The sequence below is a fragment of the Berghia stephanieae genome, chromosome 1, assembly GCF_034508935.2.
Source record: "Berghia stephanieae isolate SIO BIC M18660-M18661 chromosome 1, UCSD_Bste_1.3, whole genome shotgun sequence".
NCBI lineage: Eukaryota > Metazoa > Mollusca > Gastropoda > Nudibranchia > Aeolidiidae > Berghia > Berghia stephanieae.
Genome location: NC_088360.1, coordinates 34,993,809 through 35,009,403, shown reverse-complemented (window position 1 = coordinate 35,009,403; position 15,595 = coordinate 34,993,809). Strand labels below are relative to the sequence as shown.

Below are 15,595 nucleotides of genomic sequence, written 5' to 3'. Positions count from 1 at the left end.
GGTTGTAGACACAAGATTACACTTCGGAAAAGTTCCAAATGATCAATATTGTGTATATTTTAAAACAAATTTATAGTTGACCCTAGCCATACAGCTCTAACACTATACAAGTTAGAACTCTTCTGATGTCTTCATCATATTTTCTGATCATTTTGCCATAAAATTGCCAAGGTTGAATATCTAATTCCACGTATTAAGCGAGATACAGGCACAAAACCAGAATAAAATGCAGAAAAAGCGTCCCATATTTTCCGTATTTTTTTCTCTTTGTGAGTCATCCAAATAAATGACATCTTTGAAACTGCATAACTTTGTTATATATTAATGGATTTTCAAAATTCAAAAAGATTTTTACTCAGTGGAGATAGGGCTTTGATTTAAGAGTAGTATTTCCTACAAAAATAGAAAACAAAAATTTTCATAGTCATTGCTAATTAATTGCACATCTTTTTATTTATTGTTCTATTTTAATTCGTGCTTCCTTGCAAAGGAGCATACTATTTCCTGCCCATCAACGTTTTGTTTATTCATCTTAACAACGCCACTACATCATCTCATTAATCCTGTTAGTTGATAAAGGGGAAACCCGAAACGTCCATTCTGTTTTCATAATTAAATTGAAGCTTACATTCAATTTCACATTGTTATTTATTACAAATAAAAATAATAATAGTCAAGTTTGGTTTTATAGAAGTATTTTTCTGCACTTGTGACGCTTTCATAAAAAGGAAGATGGAGGAAAACTTACTAAGATCTGCCTTTACAAGCATCCAAGAAAAATGAAGGCAAAGGGGGCTGTTTCAATCAGGGCTCAAGGGATCTACACTCAAATGTTTACAAATCATATATAATACATAAACAAAACAATACAATGCATAACAGAAAGATGATTTATAAGACAAAAAATATAATTTTCCAAAACTATACATTTGACTGTTTCCCTCCCAGCTAGGGTATCCGGCCAGGGCCTGGACAAAACCAAGTAATCTCATTCCAAGACAAAGAAAGAAAGCATTTTGGAAAACAGATAAAGGGGGATAGAAGACACAGTAAGTGCCTCCCTGCCCACTATGGGAGGTAAGGAACCCCATCCAGCAAACTACAGTAAGATATGAAGTGAGTAGAAAAGTGCCAGAAGACAATAGAGAATAAAAAATTTTTTTCCGCGGCGGTGGTGGGGTTTGAACCTGCGACCTTATTGGTACGACAACTCCGCCTGGCAGGTGAGAGCGTGGCTCTACCGTGTGAGCTATCCACGAACACAAAAATATTCGTTTCAAACCCAAAGTCATTTCTAGATCCCTCTCTCACCCACTTCTTGAGATCGCCGATTCGTTCGCCACCATCGCGAAGTAATTTTGACCAGCAGTTAAGCTTAATAGCCAATATTCTCATCACAAACATATAACATAGAAACGATTGAGACATTGAGTATGCTCCGGTGTATGGGGTGAATTTTTAATTCAGAAAAGTGAGTGGAGCAGGCACTTATGTTGGTAACAACAAGATATGAAGTGAGTAGAAAAGTGCCAGAAGACAATAGAGAATAAAATTTTTTTTTTTTTTTTTCGCGGCGGTGGTGGGGTTTGAACCTGCGACCTTATTGGTACGACAACTCCGCCTGGCAGGTGAGAGCGTGGCTCTACCTTGTGAGCTATCCACGAACACAAAAATATTCGTTTCAAACCCAAAGTCATTTCTAGATCCCTCTCTCACCCACTTCTTGAGATCGCCGATTCGTTCGCCACCATCTCGAAGTAATTTTGACCAGCAGTTAAGCTTAATAGCCAATATTCTCATCACAAACATATAACATAGAAACGATTGAGACATTGAGTATGCTCCGGTGTATGGGGTGAATTTTTAATTCAGAAAAGTGAGTGGAGCAGGCACTTATGTTGGTAACAACAAGATATGAAGTGAGTAGAAAAGTGCCAGAAGACAATAGAGAATAAAAAAAATTTTTCGCGGCGGTGGTGGGGTTTGAACCTGCGACCTTATTGGTACGACAACTCCGCCTGGCAGGTGAGAGCGTGGCTCTACCGTGTGAGCTATCCACGAACACAAAAATATTCGTTTCAAACCCAAAGTCATTTCTAGATCCCTCTCTCACCCACTTCTTGAGATCGCCGATTCGTTCGCCACCATCGCGAAGTAATTTTGACCAGCAGTTAAGCTTAATAGCCAATATTCTCATCACAAACATATAACATAGAAACGATTGAGACATTGAGTATGCTCCGGTGTATGGGGTGAATTTTTAATTCAGACAAGTGAGTGGAGCAGGCACTTATGTTGGTAACAACAAGATATGAAGTGAGTAGAAAAGTGCCAGAAGACAATAGAGAATAAAAAATTTTTTTCGCGGCGGTGGTGGGGTTTGAACCTGCGACCTTATTGGTACGACAACTCCGCCTGGCAGGTGAGAGCGTGGCTCTACCGTGTGAGCTATCCACGAACACAAAAATATTCGTTTCAAACCCAAAGTCATTTCTAGATCCCTCTCTCACCCACTTCTTGAGATCGCCGATTCGTTCGCCACCATCGCGAAGTAATTTTGACCAGCAGTTAAGCTTAATAGCCAATATTCTCATCACAAACATATAACATAGAAACGATTGAGACATTGAGTATGCTCCGGTGTATGGGGTGAATTTTTAATTCAGAAAAGTGAGTGGAGCAGGCACTTATGTTGGTAACAACAAGATATGAAGTGAGTAGAAAAGTGCCAGAAGACAATAGAGAATAAAACATTTTTTTCGCGGCGGTGGTGGGGTTTGAACCTGCGACCTTATTGAATGTCTCTAACGACAGTTGATTTACAGTTGTCGGTGGTATAGCGGAGCAGCCAAATGTGGTGGTAGGGGGAGTAAAGTACTGGACTATGGTGAAACGACAGAGCCTGCTATGGTTTGCTTGACAACTCATTGCTCTAAGATGGCTCGTTTACAATTATCTTCATCTGGTCTATAATGATAGGCGCGGCGTCAGTGTCCGATCGCTCAATTATGCCAGAAACATGTCAGCACAGCTGCATCAGCATTTGCTGCTTTTTTTCAAACCCATGCTGTTTTACTTTCTCTTCAATTTGGTAGAAGTTGAAGTGGACATCATGATTCGTTTTCCTATTTGTTTCATGAATGGTCAGCGATCAGAGAAAACGATAGTAGGTCAATAGCTCATACTCATAGCTGAGGCGTGTTCCATTGGTGTGGAGCGTTCACTAGTCGGTCACCTACCATGACGTTTGCTCGTGCCATGGCGGTTGACAGGAAAGTAGATGTATAACCACTTGTGCAATGCGAAGTGCCAAGTAAGCTAAGCTTTGTCTCGCTTTGCCCATGGTTGATTAATCAAGTTTTTAATTGTCGACGACTATGAGATTTCATTATGAAGTTGGTTATTACTGCCATATCAATGTCTCTATACAAGGTATGTTGTTATTACTACTAATGATAAATAGGGGGAAAAAATCAGGGCTTACACTTCATGTCTCTATAGAGAGGATGTCTCTATAATGGACGGTATAAGTGGGCTGTACTGTATCAGTATGCTAGGTTTGAGATCACCTAACACTCCTATCCAGACACAAGCACAGTATTTCTCTTTGAGAAATACACTCAAACCTTACAAAATGTTTTAATCAAAACAAAATAACTATTAGCACATAACAGAGAGATGATTTACAAGAAAAAAATAGATACATTTGACTGTTTCCCTCTTAGCAAAGGACTCCAGTTAGGCCCATGACAAAACTAAATGATCACATTCCAAGACAAAACAACATAGAAATGGAAAACAGATACAAATAGAGATATATACAGTAAGAATTTGTTTTTAAGGGTTTTACGGCGCTTGTAAACATTTTAAAAGTCATACCAGCGTCATTAAAAAGGAGGAAATGGGAGAGTCAAAAGAATTCTAGATTTACATTTGAAAGGAAAAAAGAAAAAGTAAGACAAAGGGGACTGGTTCGATAAAGTAACAGGTATAGATTCCAAGAGCATATCATCAGTGTACTTTGAGGTAACCTAAAAGTCTCTTCCAGACACCAGCACAGAATCCCACTAAGAGGAACACACTCAAATGCTTACATTATACATTCAAAACAACACGTAACATAGAGATGATTTACAAGGAAAAATATATCATCTCCCATTTGACTGTTACCAAGTAATCTCACTCCAATACAAAGAGAGAAAGCAATTTGGAAAACACATATAGAGGTATAGAAGACACAGTAACCTCCCTGCCCACTATGGGAGGTCAGGAACCCCACGCAGACAGTAAGAGTGACCTGTCCACCCACCATTGAAGGTCAAAAGTTCCCACCCCAAAGCTGAAATGGGAAATTTACGTTTTTCTTGGTCAATAACTAACAAAGAAAAAGTGCTAATTTGTTTTGGATAATTTATTATTCGTGAGAAACAGAAAGAATCACAGTTAGGCAGTAGGCATAATAATAATAAAGACTGCATTTACTTCATTTTCAACAAGTTGCAACAAATTAATTTCAATGGAATTTATTCACAACCGGAAAAACAATAATAGTAATTCTTAAGATTTTTTTTTCCTGAAAAGGCAGTGAACATTATTTATACATGCATGTTTCAATCATAATTTATGTGAAAAGTAATTGTTACAACCTTTGTAAAGTACTAAGCATCACCAAGTCTTCAAACGAGAAGCAATAGATAATGATTTTTTAAATCAATTAACATATTGGGGGGTTGATACCTCATTTCTTAGTTTATTATTTTTATTTTGAGAATAAAATTTGTTAATTAACATTGAAATAAAAATTCAACCCAAAACCATTAATAGATTAATGATATAATATATTTGATGCAATATAGAGCTTGTTCTTTATTCATATTTGTTCAAATCAATTTTTAATATGAACCAAACGTCCATTATTGTCATTACGCGAGTACATTATATTATTATTATTAAACACGTTTTACATAAATCGAAAAGGAGTTTCTTCATGACCAAAGTTAATGTCCTCTTGGAACATTAATGCCATGTAACAGCTACAAAGAGTGCCTTTAGTCTTGAGACTATATAAGGCATAGCCAGAGTTGCAAAAGGCACTAAAAGCATTTTAAAAATCGAAAATTTCCTTTCCAGAAAACAATGCTTCATAATTTCATTTTGGGTTCAGGGTGGGAATCAACATTGGATGCAAAATTATATCAATTTTTGAAAATATGGATTTCCTTTATGATTATAAATTACTAACACTAAATCAAAGAGATATTTAGCTCTTACGGAAACGGGACTAAGTGCTAAACAAAACAAAATTATTTCATCTATTTTCTTGTGATAAACCAATTAAAAGGACCTGAGCAGAATAAATTTCAAAATATAAAAATGACTGTGAAATTGTTATTATACCATTTTTCTTTGTATTAAAGTTAATGGCGATGGTCCTGTGACACTTTTAAACCAAATCAAATTATAAGCTTGTAATAAACAAAGATCTTGAAAACACTGACCGGTCTGAGAAAAAGCAATATCTATGATAAGTGGCACATATTAAAAATAATGAAAAGTGACAACAAAATGTCACTTGATTGTCCTTTAGAGAATTAAACAAAGTGAAACTACCAACAATAATATGGATCGCTTAAAAAAAAAAAGTAATTTAAGCATTACATCATAAAACTAGGCAAGGTGAATTGCATGAAAGTAAATAAGTCAATGGATGGAAGTTAAAAAAACATGCAAAAATATTATTCATTGTTAGTACATGTATTATCAAATCTTTGCAATCTCCAGCATGCTAAAAATATTAAATCTACAAATCTATAAAAAAATAAATAAACGAAGAAGGCAAGTCAAATCAAGTAAAACAAAACATCATTTGAATGTTTGGCTGAGTTGAATATAATCATTTTCACGAATTTAGAAAAAAAGGCCTTATTTTATGCTAATTATTTTTTTCTAATTGAGACTAAATTTAGTAGTCCTTCAGAGCGAAAAGGCCCATGGACGGTTCATCCACTTTAGTAGAATTTAATTGACAGTGGCAATTGTTTGTCATCCTTGGGTAGGACTCTTAGTCTATTGTTAAGTACTTTTAATTTTAGTAAGATTTAATTGACCCACCTACCCAGTCAATGCTGAGTTGACATGGGGGGGGGGGGGGGGGGGGGGGGGGGGGGGGGTCAGATATCTTGACTGAACTGAGGATCAACCTCTTATCAGAAAAGAAATGTAAATAAATTCTGCTGAATAATCATCTAATAATAGATGCTGTCATGGTAAAATTTGTAAATAACTTTAATTCATGCAGTTCCAAAAAAGGCCCGATTCAAGTGGTAATGTAACAAATAAGTAGGCCAGGACAGATGAAAAATCATACATTAAAAAGGCAAAATATTGCTTTTTTTCCCCAAGATTGTGACAATTTATACGAAATAGCCACTTGAGAAATGTTAAATTCCTAAACCGATGGAGCAGTTTATAGCATGATCTAGGTGTCCTGTTTACAAATATTATAAAAATATCGAGGGGTGGGGGGATTTGGGGTATTGATCGCCTCTATTTTTAAAAAATAATGACGATGAGCATAAAACAATTCAACAAATTATGTTAATATAAGTTTTAAATCTCTTAAATAAGCACAAAGAAGAAAAAAAGGAAAATAATGCAATATTTAAAGGTATAAAAATAGGACTGTCCAAACAGAACAGAAAGATATACTAGAGCAATCATTCAGTTTACTGTCTGCCTTGTCTGAGATCACCCAGGATCAGGACCTCGTCGATTGATTATAAGGTGCATATTAACAACTAATAATTACACATATTGTGTGCTACAGATAGTTTTTTATAGAATGGGCCTAATTTTCATATCTCAGGACAAGGACAGCAAGTTGAGTGGAAAAGAAACTAAAGAAATGGATGGAGAATACAAGTTGGAGAATACAAGTTCACTTTCCCGGTCTACAAGAATAGACCAAAAGTCACCACCCATATCAATTATATTGTAGAGTATCAGACTTGTAAACAAGGACTTGAAGTGAACGCCGCTTATTTGATAATCTAACATGAGTAACAATCAATTCAGGAATGCCAAGTTATTCAACAACAGAAAATTTAACATTGTGCTTCTCCAGACGGTCAATCAGGGTTGTGTCTTCAAAAACAGCACCAGCAGGGAAAACACCACCGCTGTAACAGAAAAATAAAAGGTAAACAGTTACTTTGAAAATATAAATTTAGAGTTTAAAATTGAAAAAAAAAAAATCATCATAATTAATGTACTATTTTTTAAAAATCTAACAAAACTCCAACCCAAATTATCAATCTTTCAATTAACTAAATGTCAAGAAGACAAATTGGGTGGGGGTAATAAGGGGTAGAGAGGGAGGTTGCTTGGGTATTTATGTGAAATAAAATACATAACTTTGTAACCCGGTACACTGAAAGATATATCGGAGAAAAAAAAAGAATCAATAAAGCATAGAAGGTTTAATAAATCATATTTGAGCACTAAAAGTCTCTCCTATATTAAAAACCTAAACACCAATGTCCCCAATAGAAACTTGAAGTCAAGCAATGACCAATCAATCCTTGTCAAACCTAAGATATTGCGTAACAGAGGTGAGCAATCCTTTCAATTTTCATTTCCCCAGTTTTGGAACTCTCTCCCATCACATGTGAGATGCTCGGATATGTTGACAACTTTCAAATCTAGCTGAAAGTTTTATCTTTTATAAGTTGCTATACTATTATGTTTTGTTGTCAAATTGAATTCGTATCACTTTTCCATCTACACTTGTCTTACTGTAATATGTTTTCTTTTATATCACTGTAAAGCACTTAGAGCCTGTGACAACGGGGTGAAGCGCTATATAAATGCCATTTATTATTATTATTATTATTATTATTATCATCAAGAGAAATATATGTCTTACGTGTGGAACAGCTTTTCCTTTTCTTTTAACAAAGTAACAGCACACTGGACCATACAGATAGGGGTTGTGACATAGCCTGGCTCTAAGAAAATTATTGAATACAATAGAATTAGTCGTTAAGCATAAAACAAAAATAATTGGTCTGACTTAGTACAACTATCACACAAACTGTACAATGTGACTGCGTTAATGCACTCTACATAGCTCATCTTTTTTTTTGACTTGATTTCTTTTTAAATATTTGTTCTTTATCAAGTTCCTCTGAACGCAAAAAAAAAAAAAAAAAAAAAAAAATGGATTAGGGAAGGGAATTATAACATTCAGTTTATTTTCATAAGGGCATCAAATTCCATACACTTGGCCAATAATTAACTGACTTTTACATTTACCCTTGCTGACCAAGTTCCTGTTGTCGTGGCTTAGTCTATAATTTAAGAGAGAAACTCTATAATACCCAGTGTAAATATACATGCATATGACATATTACTTCTGCATAAATCATGTTACGCATATTTTTGTCTTTGAAAAAAGTCATACCTGGTGCAGTGATCTTGGTGGTGATAGTCTTGTCAGGTTTCTTGTCCGTTCTGTCTTTGACAACCTCTTTGTAACCATGGGCAACAAATGTCATGGTAAAGGTTGTGCCTTCAATCTAAAAGAAAAGTGCAATACATGATAAAATAATTTTTCTTCAAATAAATAATACATTTGAAACTAACCAAAAAAAAAAATTCTAAAAATAACTCATAATTTTAATTAATCCATATAAATCATGTTTAAAAACATAAGAAGTAAGTTTTTCATTTAACTTTGTCATGATTGATCAGTTGTCCATTCATATAAACATACAATCACAAGAAACTGTGATAAATTATTAAATAAATCCTTACCTGCTCTCTGGTAGGACCACCCTTTTTGAAGACACCAAAGGTAAATATGCCCGGATACTGAAAATAAAGTAAAATCAAATATTTAGACATTTAAATCAATCGTTCTGCATCCATCTTACATTCTACTATTGTTGACTAGGAATGAATATATACGAACACCTAAAGAAAAATCTGTGAAATATTGAGAAATAATTCTAATTCAAATATGCATTTTTGGCAAATAGGTGGCAGCTCTGAAATGGGGCATGCAGATGAGATGAGATCAAAAGATCGAGCACTCAGAAAAACACATTCTTGTTGAAGCCACTGCTTTTCCAAAGTCTTGCAAGTGAAAAATAGTTTTTAAGTAACATCAACTCATAAAAAAAATGAAAAATGCTGCCATAACACAGAACTGCCAAACAAACCAGGTTCATAGTTGATTTTAATAATAAAAATTGTTACAATTCAATATCATGCCATTAGATGGGCAATGCACTTAGGCAAAGACCACTGTTGAATATTATTTCTTCACCTTGACTAGGAGGCTCCTTCCTATGGAGAACTGAGACAATATTCCAAATACAATGGCAAAGAGCGCCATGCCAATGAGTTGTAGAAAATTCTTCTGGCACATGTAAGGGTTGAACTCAATCTGAGTGAAATTTTAAAGACAAGGTATAAGATGTGTATTGCCAAGTTTAAACCATTCTGATTTGCTGTTAACGTTTAACTTGGTGGTCTGGTAAGTCATTTGAAAATAAGACGAACATTAGTAAAAATTTGGGGAAAAAATGCAAAATATAATGTGATAAACTAACCAAAATCTCAATGATATTAATGGCTGTAAAAATCTGATTTTGGTAACCCTCAGGCTTAAGTTAATAGCTTATGATTTAGCTATTTATCTTAGAATATATATTAATTTTGTTTTGGATCAGCCAAAAGACATTTATCTTTCTCCAAACTTAAATGAAAATCAAATTCAACTCCAAATTCACCAAAGATACACTTTTATAAATATTACTTTACTATTTCTTTTGCCTGCTTCTCCTCAAGATTGTTTATGGGTAAATTGAAGTTAGCATGTATTATAAATCTATTTATTTCCATAAAATTATGGCCATGCCAAAATTTAGGACTTACTGGTTTCTCTAATCTCTTTGTGGCAAGGAGATCTCTTGTAGTTCTGTATACTACAGACTTGTCACTGCCCATGAAAGGGACACACCATTTATTGACTTCCTCACTGAAGAATGCAATCGATCTGTTGGTTTCCAAAGAAAGCAATGAATCTCAAATGTGAAAAACATATCTTCAAAAGCTGTGAATAAATATGCTACATTGATTTATATTCAAAATATTATATCAGAAACATAAAGTTTTGAAATTCAAAATTTATTCAAATGAAAATGCTTTCAAAATTCATAGCGCGCACACATGCGCACACGCGCGCACACACACACACACACACACACTTCTTTGGGAATGTCAGGATATATTTTTTAACAAAATATTTTCAGGAGCATCTTGCATTTTATACGGTGTCGTTATGGTAAGTAAAAGTTAATTAGAAAATCTTCAACTTATAAAATCAAGATAAAAGTTGGAAGCAAAAGATTGTCACTATCTAAAGCACCTGGCCACTTCAAAATACAGCTTATTGCTATTTTCTGGGGGGAAAAGTAGTTTTTATTGAAAAAAAAAAATCAATTCAAATCCAGGGATTCCGGTAGCTCAATCAAAGGGACTATATATTAAGAGTTTCAGTTACAGAAAAGGTTGTTTTTTCCAGAGACCTCTGACCACCCAGCAAGTGATTGGGTAATGGGTGTGTTTTGTGACTGATAAGCATCCTATCCAAAGAGTAGTAAGCAATATTTCTAGAAATTTGACTTCCATGGTAGTATTAATAATTCTGCATATTAACTTGAGAATTCCTACTGATTTTCATACACTGACAGACAATCATTATAAAATAAGTATATCCAATAGGTAATCATCTTACGGTTTACTTTTTGTTAGAGCCTGTAGATCAAAGTTTAAATTAACACTAATGCCCGTGGAAAAGCAAACTGACTGTCAATGCCATTAAGAGATAACATCCAGCAACTTTTCTGGATCCGGACACATCAGTGACTAGTTTGGACAGTGGGAGAGTAAAATCCTCGCTTTTCATTACATTTCTGAGACAAACCTCTCTCAAACTAGGAGTTGATGGAACTAATAAATCAAATTAATCAAATGCAGTGTTTTCATAGTTTTCACAACCTGTAATATAATGACAATCTGACGAGGTTTTACTCACCTTTTGGGGAGTCTGTGCTCATACTTAGGCATTGGCTCAGGATAAAGACTTTTTCTCAATGGTGCCAGTTCTTTCCAGTGAGCAACACCATGTACAGCTGATTCAAGTGTGCCAGTGTTTACTGCACCTCCCTTGGAGGATATGAGGATATAAATAAAAACAAGACAAGTAGATAACATATCTATCTCCAGCGCCCCATCTCCTAAAGCAATCATTTGGGAGGGGGGAAAGGAACCACATGTGAAATCATGTTTTGCAATAAAATAATGAAAATATGAAAATTTTAAAATGGGTAGCTATCATTCCATTCTTATTGCATGAAAAACCCCCACGAAAAACGGGGTGGGGTCATCAGTTAATATAGAATGATTTAATACAGTAAAATACAGATTCAAAAAAACTTAAAATCCAACATGGAAAGTAAAATGTGCACATTTGCTTATTGCTTTTAAAGTTTACAAAATTGCTGTCGACTTTTGTACAACTATAAGTTACAAAAAGTATTCATTATAGGGTTGTTATGAGGGATCTTAATATATAAGGTGATTACAGTAAGATTCTACTATTACAAAGCAGTTTATAATAGGCAATCTGGCCTGAATGTCAGGTTCAGTAAGTATTTGAGTATATTATATCAAATTACCTTTGGACCAGGTCTTGGAAAGAAAAAACTCTCAATGTTTGTAACTTCTCCTGCAAATAAGAAAATTTGTGACACCATAGTTAAGTTATTCACTATGAAGTATTAATGTTTGCAAGGAAATCATGCAAGATGATTTTTAAAAAAAAAATTATTCATAATTAATCATACAAATTTACATGACACATAGCAGTTCTTCCTATACACAAAGGCTCAAGTTAGGTAGTATGTTGTTAGAAGTTTTGAGGCTGTACCATAAGCTCATTTCATTTCATAAGGGATGCATTGATGAAGTCATTAAAAATAAATGTTCTCTAAACTACAAAATGAACAAGAGAACGAAAATGCATTACAAAGGGACTGATAGATATGCATTTACAAGGGATTATGTTATCAGTGACTCAAAATAGTATACTGACTTAGAGGCATGCTTCTATTGACAAAAGGTATGTAGAGATTTTGACCAATATGCCTCCCACCCGCTGCAAAAAGTCTGCATTATTTCCCCATTTTCCTCAGGTTTACTCCGCAAAAAGTAACCATGAAATTAAATATAGAAACAAAGAAACAAACCATTAAATTGTTTCCTAGTGTAGGAGATTCCCATTTCAGCAGGAATGCTGTCAAATCCAGTAGCACCAATAATAAACAAGCCCTTCTCTTTAGCTTTACCATTGTAAAGTAACTGCATCTTTTCCAAATACTGAAAACAGGAAATTTAAAAAAATAAAAATAAGTAAATTTTTAAAAATCAGTTCTTCCACACAGCATTGCAAGATGTCACCGAGACATTTCATGAAGGAAATACACAGTTAAGGCCAAAAGTTTAGGACCAAGCTTGGAAATCCTCTAATGAACTACTACATTTATGACAGTATTAGGCCAAAAGATAGGTTAACAAAACTGAGTTTTAATGTTTAGAGTGCAGCCAGTTACAGTGTCCAAAATAGGGTACATAGAAGGGGCCATATCAAGTAAGATTGTGTGCAGCAAGAATGCAGTGTATAGTTCTATTTAAAAATACAAAGCTGAAGACAACTTTTCAGATGGAATAAAAAGTGGTCATCCAAGAAAAATGATACCACAAGCTGATAGGTTTATAAGGGCCATTGCTTCCTAAACACCAATGGCCTCATGTTAAAAAATTTTATCAGTGCTGTCGATACATGGGGTTAACATGAGTCATCTGCTGGTTAAAAGTTGATTTTAAGCTTCCATCCAAGAAACCTTCGCAAACCTGTACTCATGCTAGAGATGAAAAATAAGTGTTTAGCTTTTGCCATCAAAATTAAAAAAATTGTCAGAAGAACAATAAAATAATGAGATGTTTACTGATAAATCAAAGTACAACAATTTGTCACCACTATTCTGTCAGAAAACCAGCCGGGAAATTATTCAATGAAAAATACACTGTACAGACAATGAAAGACACCGACACCATGCCAAGTGATTTGGGGAGCTTTTTCGAAACTTGGAACAGCTGGTCTGTATTTCTTGGAACCAGGAGCCACAATGAATGGCCAAAAATATTTGGACATGTTTAACGGAACTTGCAACCTTACTTGTAGTCGCGCCAATCCACAATTTGGTGCTCAATGCCATTTGCTTTATAATTTTCAAATCAGTTTCTGCATACCTAACACATATAGATAAAATCTTTAATGTCTATTTACTATCCTGCTTAAGACCTACTGCACTGTCAAGTAACCTATATTAATCTGAAACTGGAATAAGTGAAGACTGTTTCTGATTCTATCAAAGTTGCTTTGAATATCTGCTGTAGCAAGAGACAGTCACCCCACTAGGACCAACTATCCAACCTGAAGTCCAACATTTCATTCACAGTTGCATTTACACTATGAGCAGGAAATAATGATTCATTATTTATACTTTCGAGTTGATCAAATTTCAGTTATTTTCCCAATTGACAACTGTTGATTCCCTACCTGATCTATAATTTTTTTGGGAACTCCTTATCAGACATTGGCACACTGACACTGTAAACTAAACAAATTCATAAGTCACAACTTAACAGGCACTAAGAAATTAGTTCAATAATTGATGGTTGGGAAATATGATCAATTTTGTTTCTATACACAACTGCACAGTAAAGAATGTTAATATTGCTGTAATCCAAATTTTGAAATATTCTGAAGGAATGAAACAATGACAACTGTTTTATGAAGGTGCACAAAAACAAAGACGAAAGTAACAACTAACATTCTGCAATACAAAATAGTGCACACAGGGTGACAACAAGTTGTCCAAGGTTTTCTCCTTCAGTCTAAGGTCTCTATGAATAAATGACATATAAATTACTAACAATAAAATGAATGAATGAATCAATCAATCTATTGGATAAGTGAGTGAATAAATGAATGAAAAATAAATAAGAGCAAAGATTTTTCTCTTAAAATCTTAAGTATCGGTAGTGAACATGAAATTAACAATACATCATAAAGGTTCTCTTTATGGTTTCAAAACGTCCAGACATTTCTCCACGCAATCATTTTTCAAAATTGAAAAGCAACAAACCTGTGGTTCTCCACTGATGTCCAAATGGTTGGCACCGCCTTCTATACAAGCCTTTACCACTTCCTCACCATAGAATCGGTACTGTTGAAATCAAATTAAGAGTTTTGCTAATGTGGACAGGCTTTTAAAATATATTTTGAGTGGTTTGCCTTTAGGTCTCTTTTTTTATCTCCCACCTAAACTTTAAATCCCATTAGCTTGACATCCTAAATCTTAATGAGCTACAATAGTGGACAAATGGTTGTAATATTTTCTAATTCATGAAAAAAATCCCCCAAAACACAGTACTTCAAATTAATATTGCATTTTTAAAAAAATATTTTGCATGGTGGGTAGATTAATCTTTGTTGTTAAGTGCATGTTGAAAAAAAAATGAATAACAATTTCAAAGAAAGATAAATGAATCTAACTGATACAGAAATGATTGAATTATAAATATCAATTTTGTGTGAGATCTTACACTGGTTCACATAATTATAATGTCAATGAAACAATGCATTTACATAATTCATCTTGATTGTACAAACTTCATGTTTGACTTTTCCACTAAAAACTTACCGGCCCAACACAATTCAAGACAACTTTAGCTTGCTGGGCCATTTCAAGCAAAGACTGGTAGCTACTGGTATCTGCAATAATGATAGGCGTTTCCTCTATGTTGTTATCTGGGATTGCAAAAAGAACAGCAACATTTAAATTAACCTAAAAACAAAAAAAACAAAACAAAACAAAACAACAGTCACATAGATTCAATCATACAAATATTGAGTTTGAAAGCCAACTATTGAATAAAGCATAACTGTCTATGCGGAAACGTTTTAGTATCTCTATTGACAAGAATAGGATCTTGGATTGTTTGAAGGGAATGAGAGGTAATTGTTCGAGATCCATAGTTTAATTTTGATGATTTCTTGATCTTTGGATACAGTGCTCAATGCAGGCAATACAAAAGCAACCTATATTGCAGAGGAGTCGGATTGGACATCCGTGTAAAGTCCCCGAGAAGTGGGTGAAGCCATTAGTGCTGTGAAGAATGGCAAAGCAGCAGGATAGATGGCATATAACTCTATATAGTGATGCATCTGGGCCCCAGGGCACGGCTCTGGCATGCAGAGGCAATGTCTGATGTCCTTGCAGAAGGAAAGCATCCAAAAGTATGGAAACACTAAGATGGTTGCCATCCTGAAGCAAGGAAAACCGGTGAAGAAGTCTGACAGTTACAGCCCCATATTTCTTCTGAGCTGCTTGTACAAACTTTTGGAGCGTGTTCTATTGAATGATGGGGGGCCGGCGGTCCTAGACGTTGCCCTGCCACCTGA

The 15,595-nt window shown here is 34.7% G+C and overlaps 1 protein-coding gene across 1 annotated transcript in view; it reads right to left on the bottom strand.

The window, feature by feature from the left end:
• Positions 1–4,396: 4,396 nt before the first annotated feature.
• Positions 4,397–15,595, bottom strand: part of LOC144972852 (saccharopine dehydrogenase-like oxidoreductase) — a 13,544-nt gene continuing 2,345 nt past the window's right edge. The window contains exons 2-12 of the mRNA XM_078914583.1: positions 14,835–14,941; positions 14,277–14,357; positions 12,315–12,444; positions 11,745–11,794; positions 11,102–11,232; positions 9,940–10,060; positions 9,329–9,448; positions 8,815–8,871; positions 8,462–8,576; positions 7,925–8,006; positions 4,397–7,178 (exon numbers count right to left, since the gene is read on the bottom strand). Of these exons, the coding sequence (XP_078770709.1) occupies positions 7,085–7,178; positions 7,925–8,006; positions 8,462–8,576; positions 8,815–8,871; positions 9,329–9,448; positions 9,940–10,060; positions 11,102–11,232; positions 11,745–11,794; positions 12,315–12,444; positions 14,277–14,357; positions 14,835–14,941 (1,088 nt within the window). The 3' untranslated portion in view covers positions 4,397–7,084. The remainder of the gene's footprint in view (positions 7,179–7,924; positions 8,007–8,461; positions 8,577–8,814; positions 8,872–9,328; positions 9,449–9,939; positions 10,061–11,101; positions 11,233–11,744; positions 11,795–12,314; positions 12,445–14,276; positions 14,358–14,834; positions 14,942–15,595) is intronic.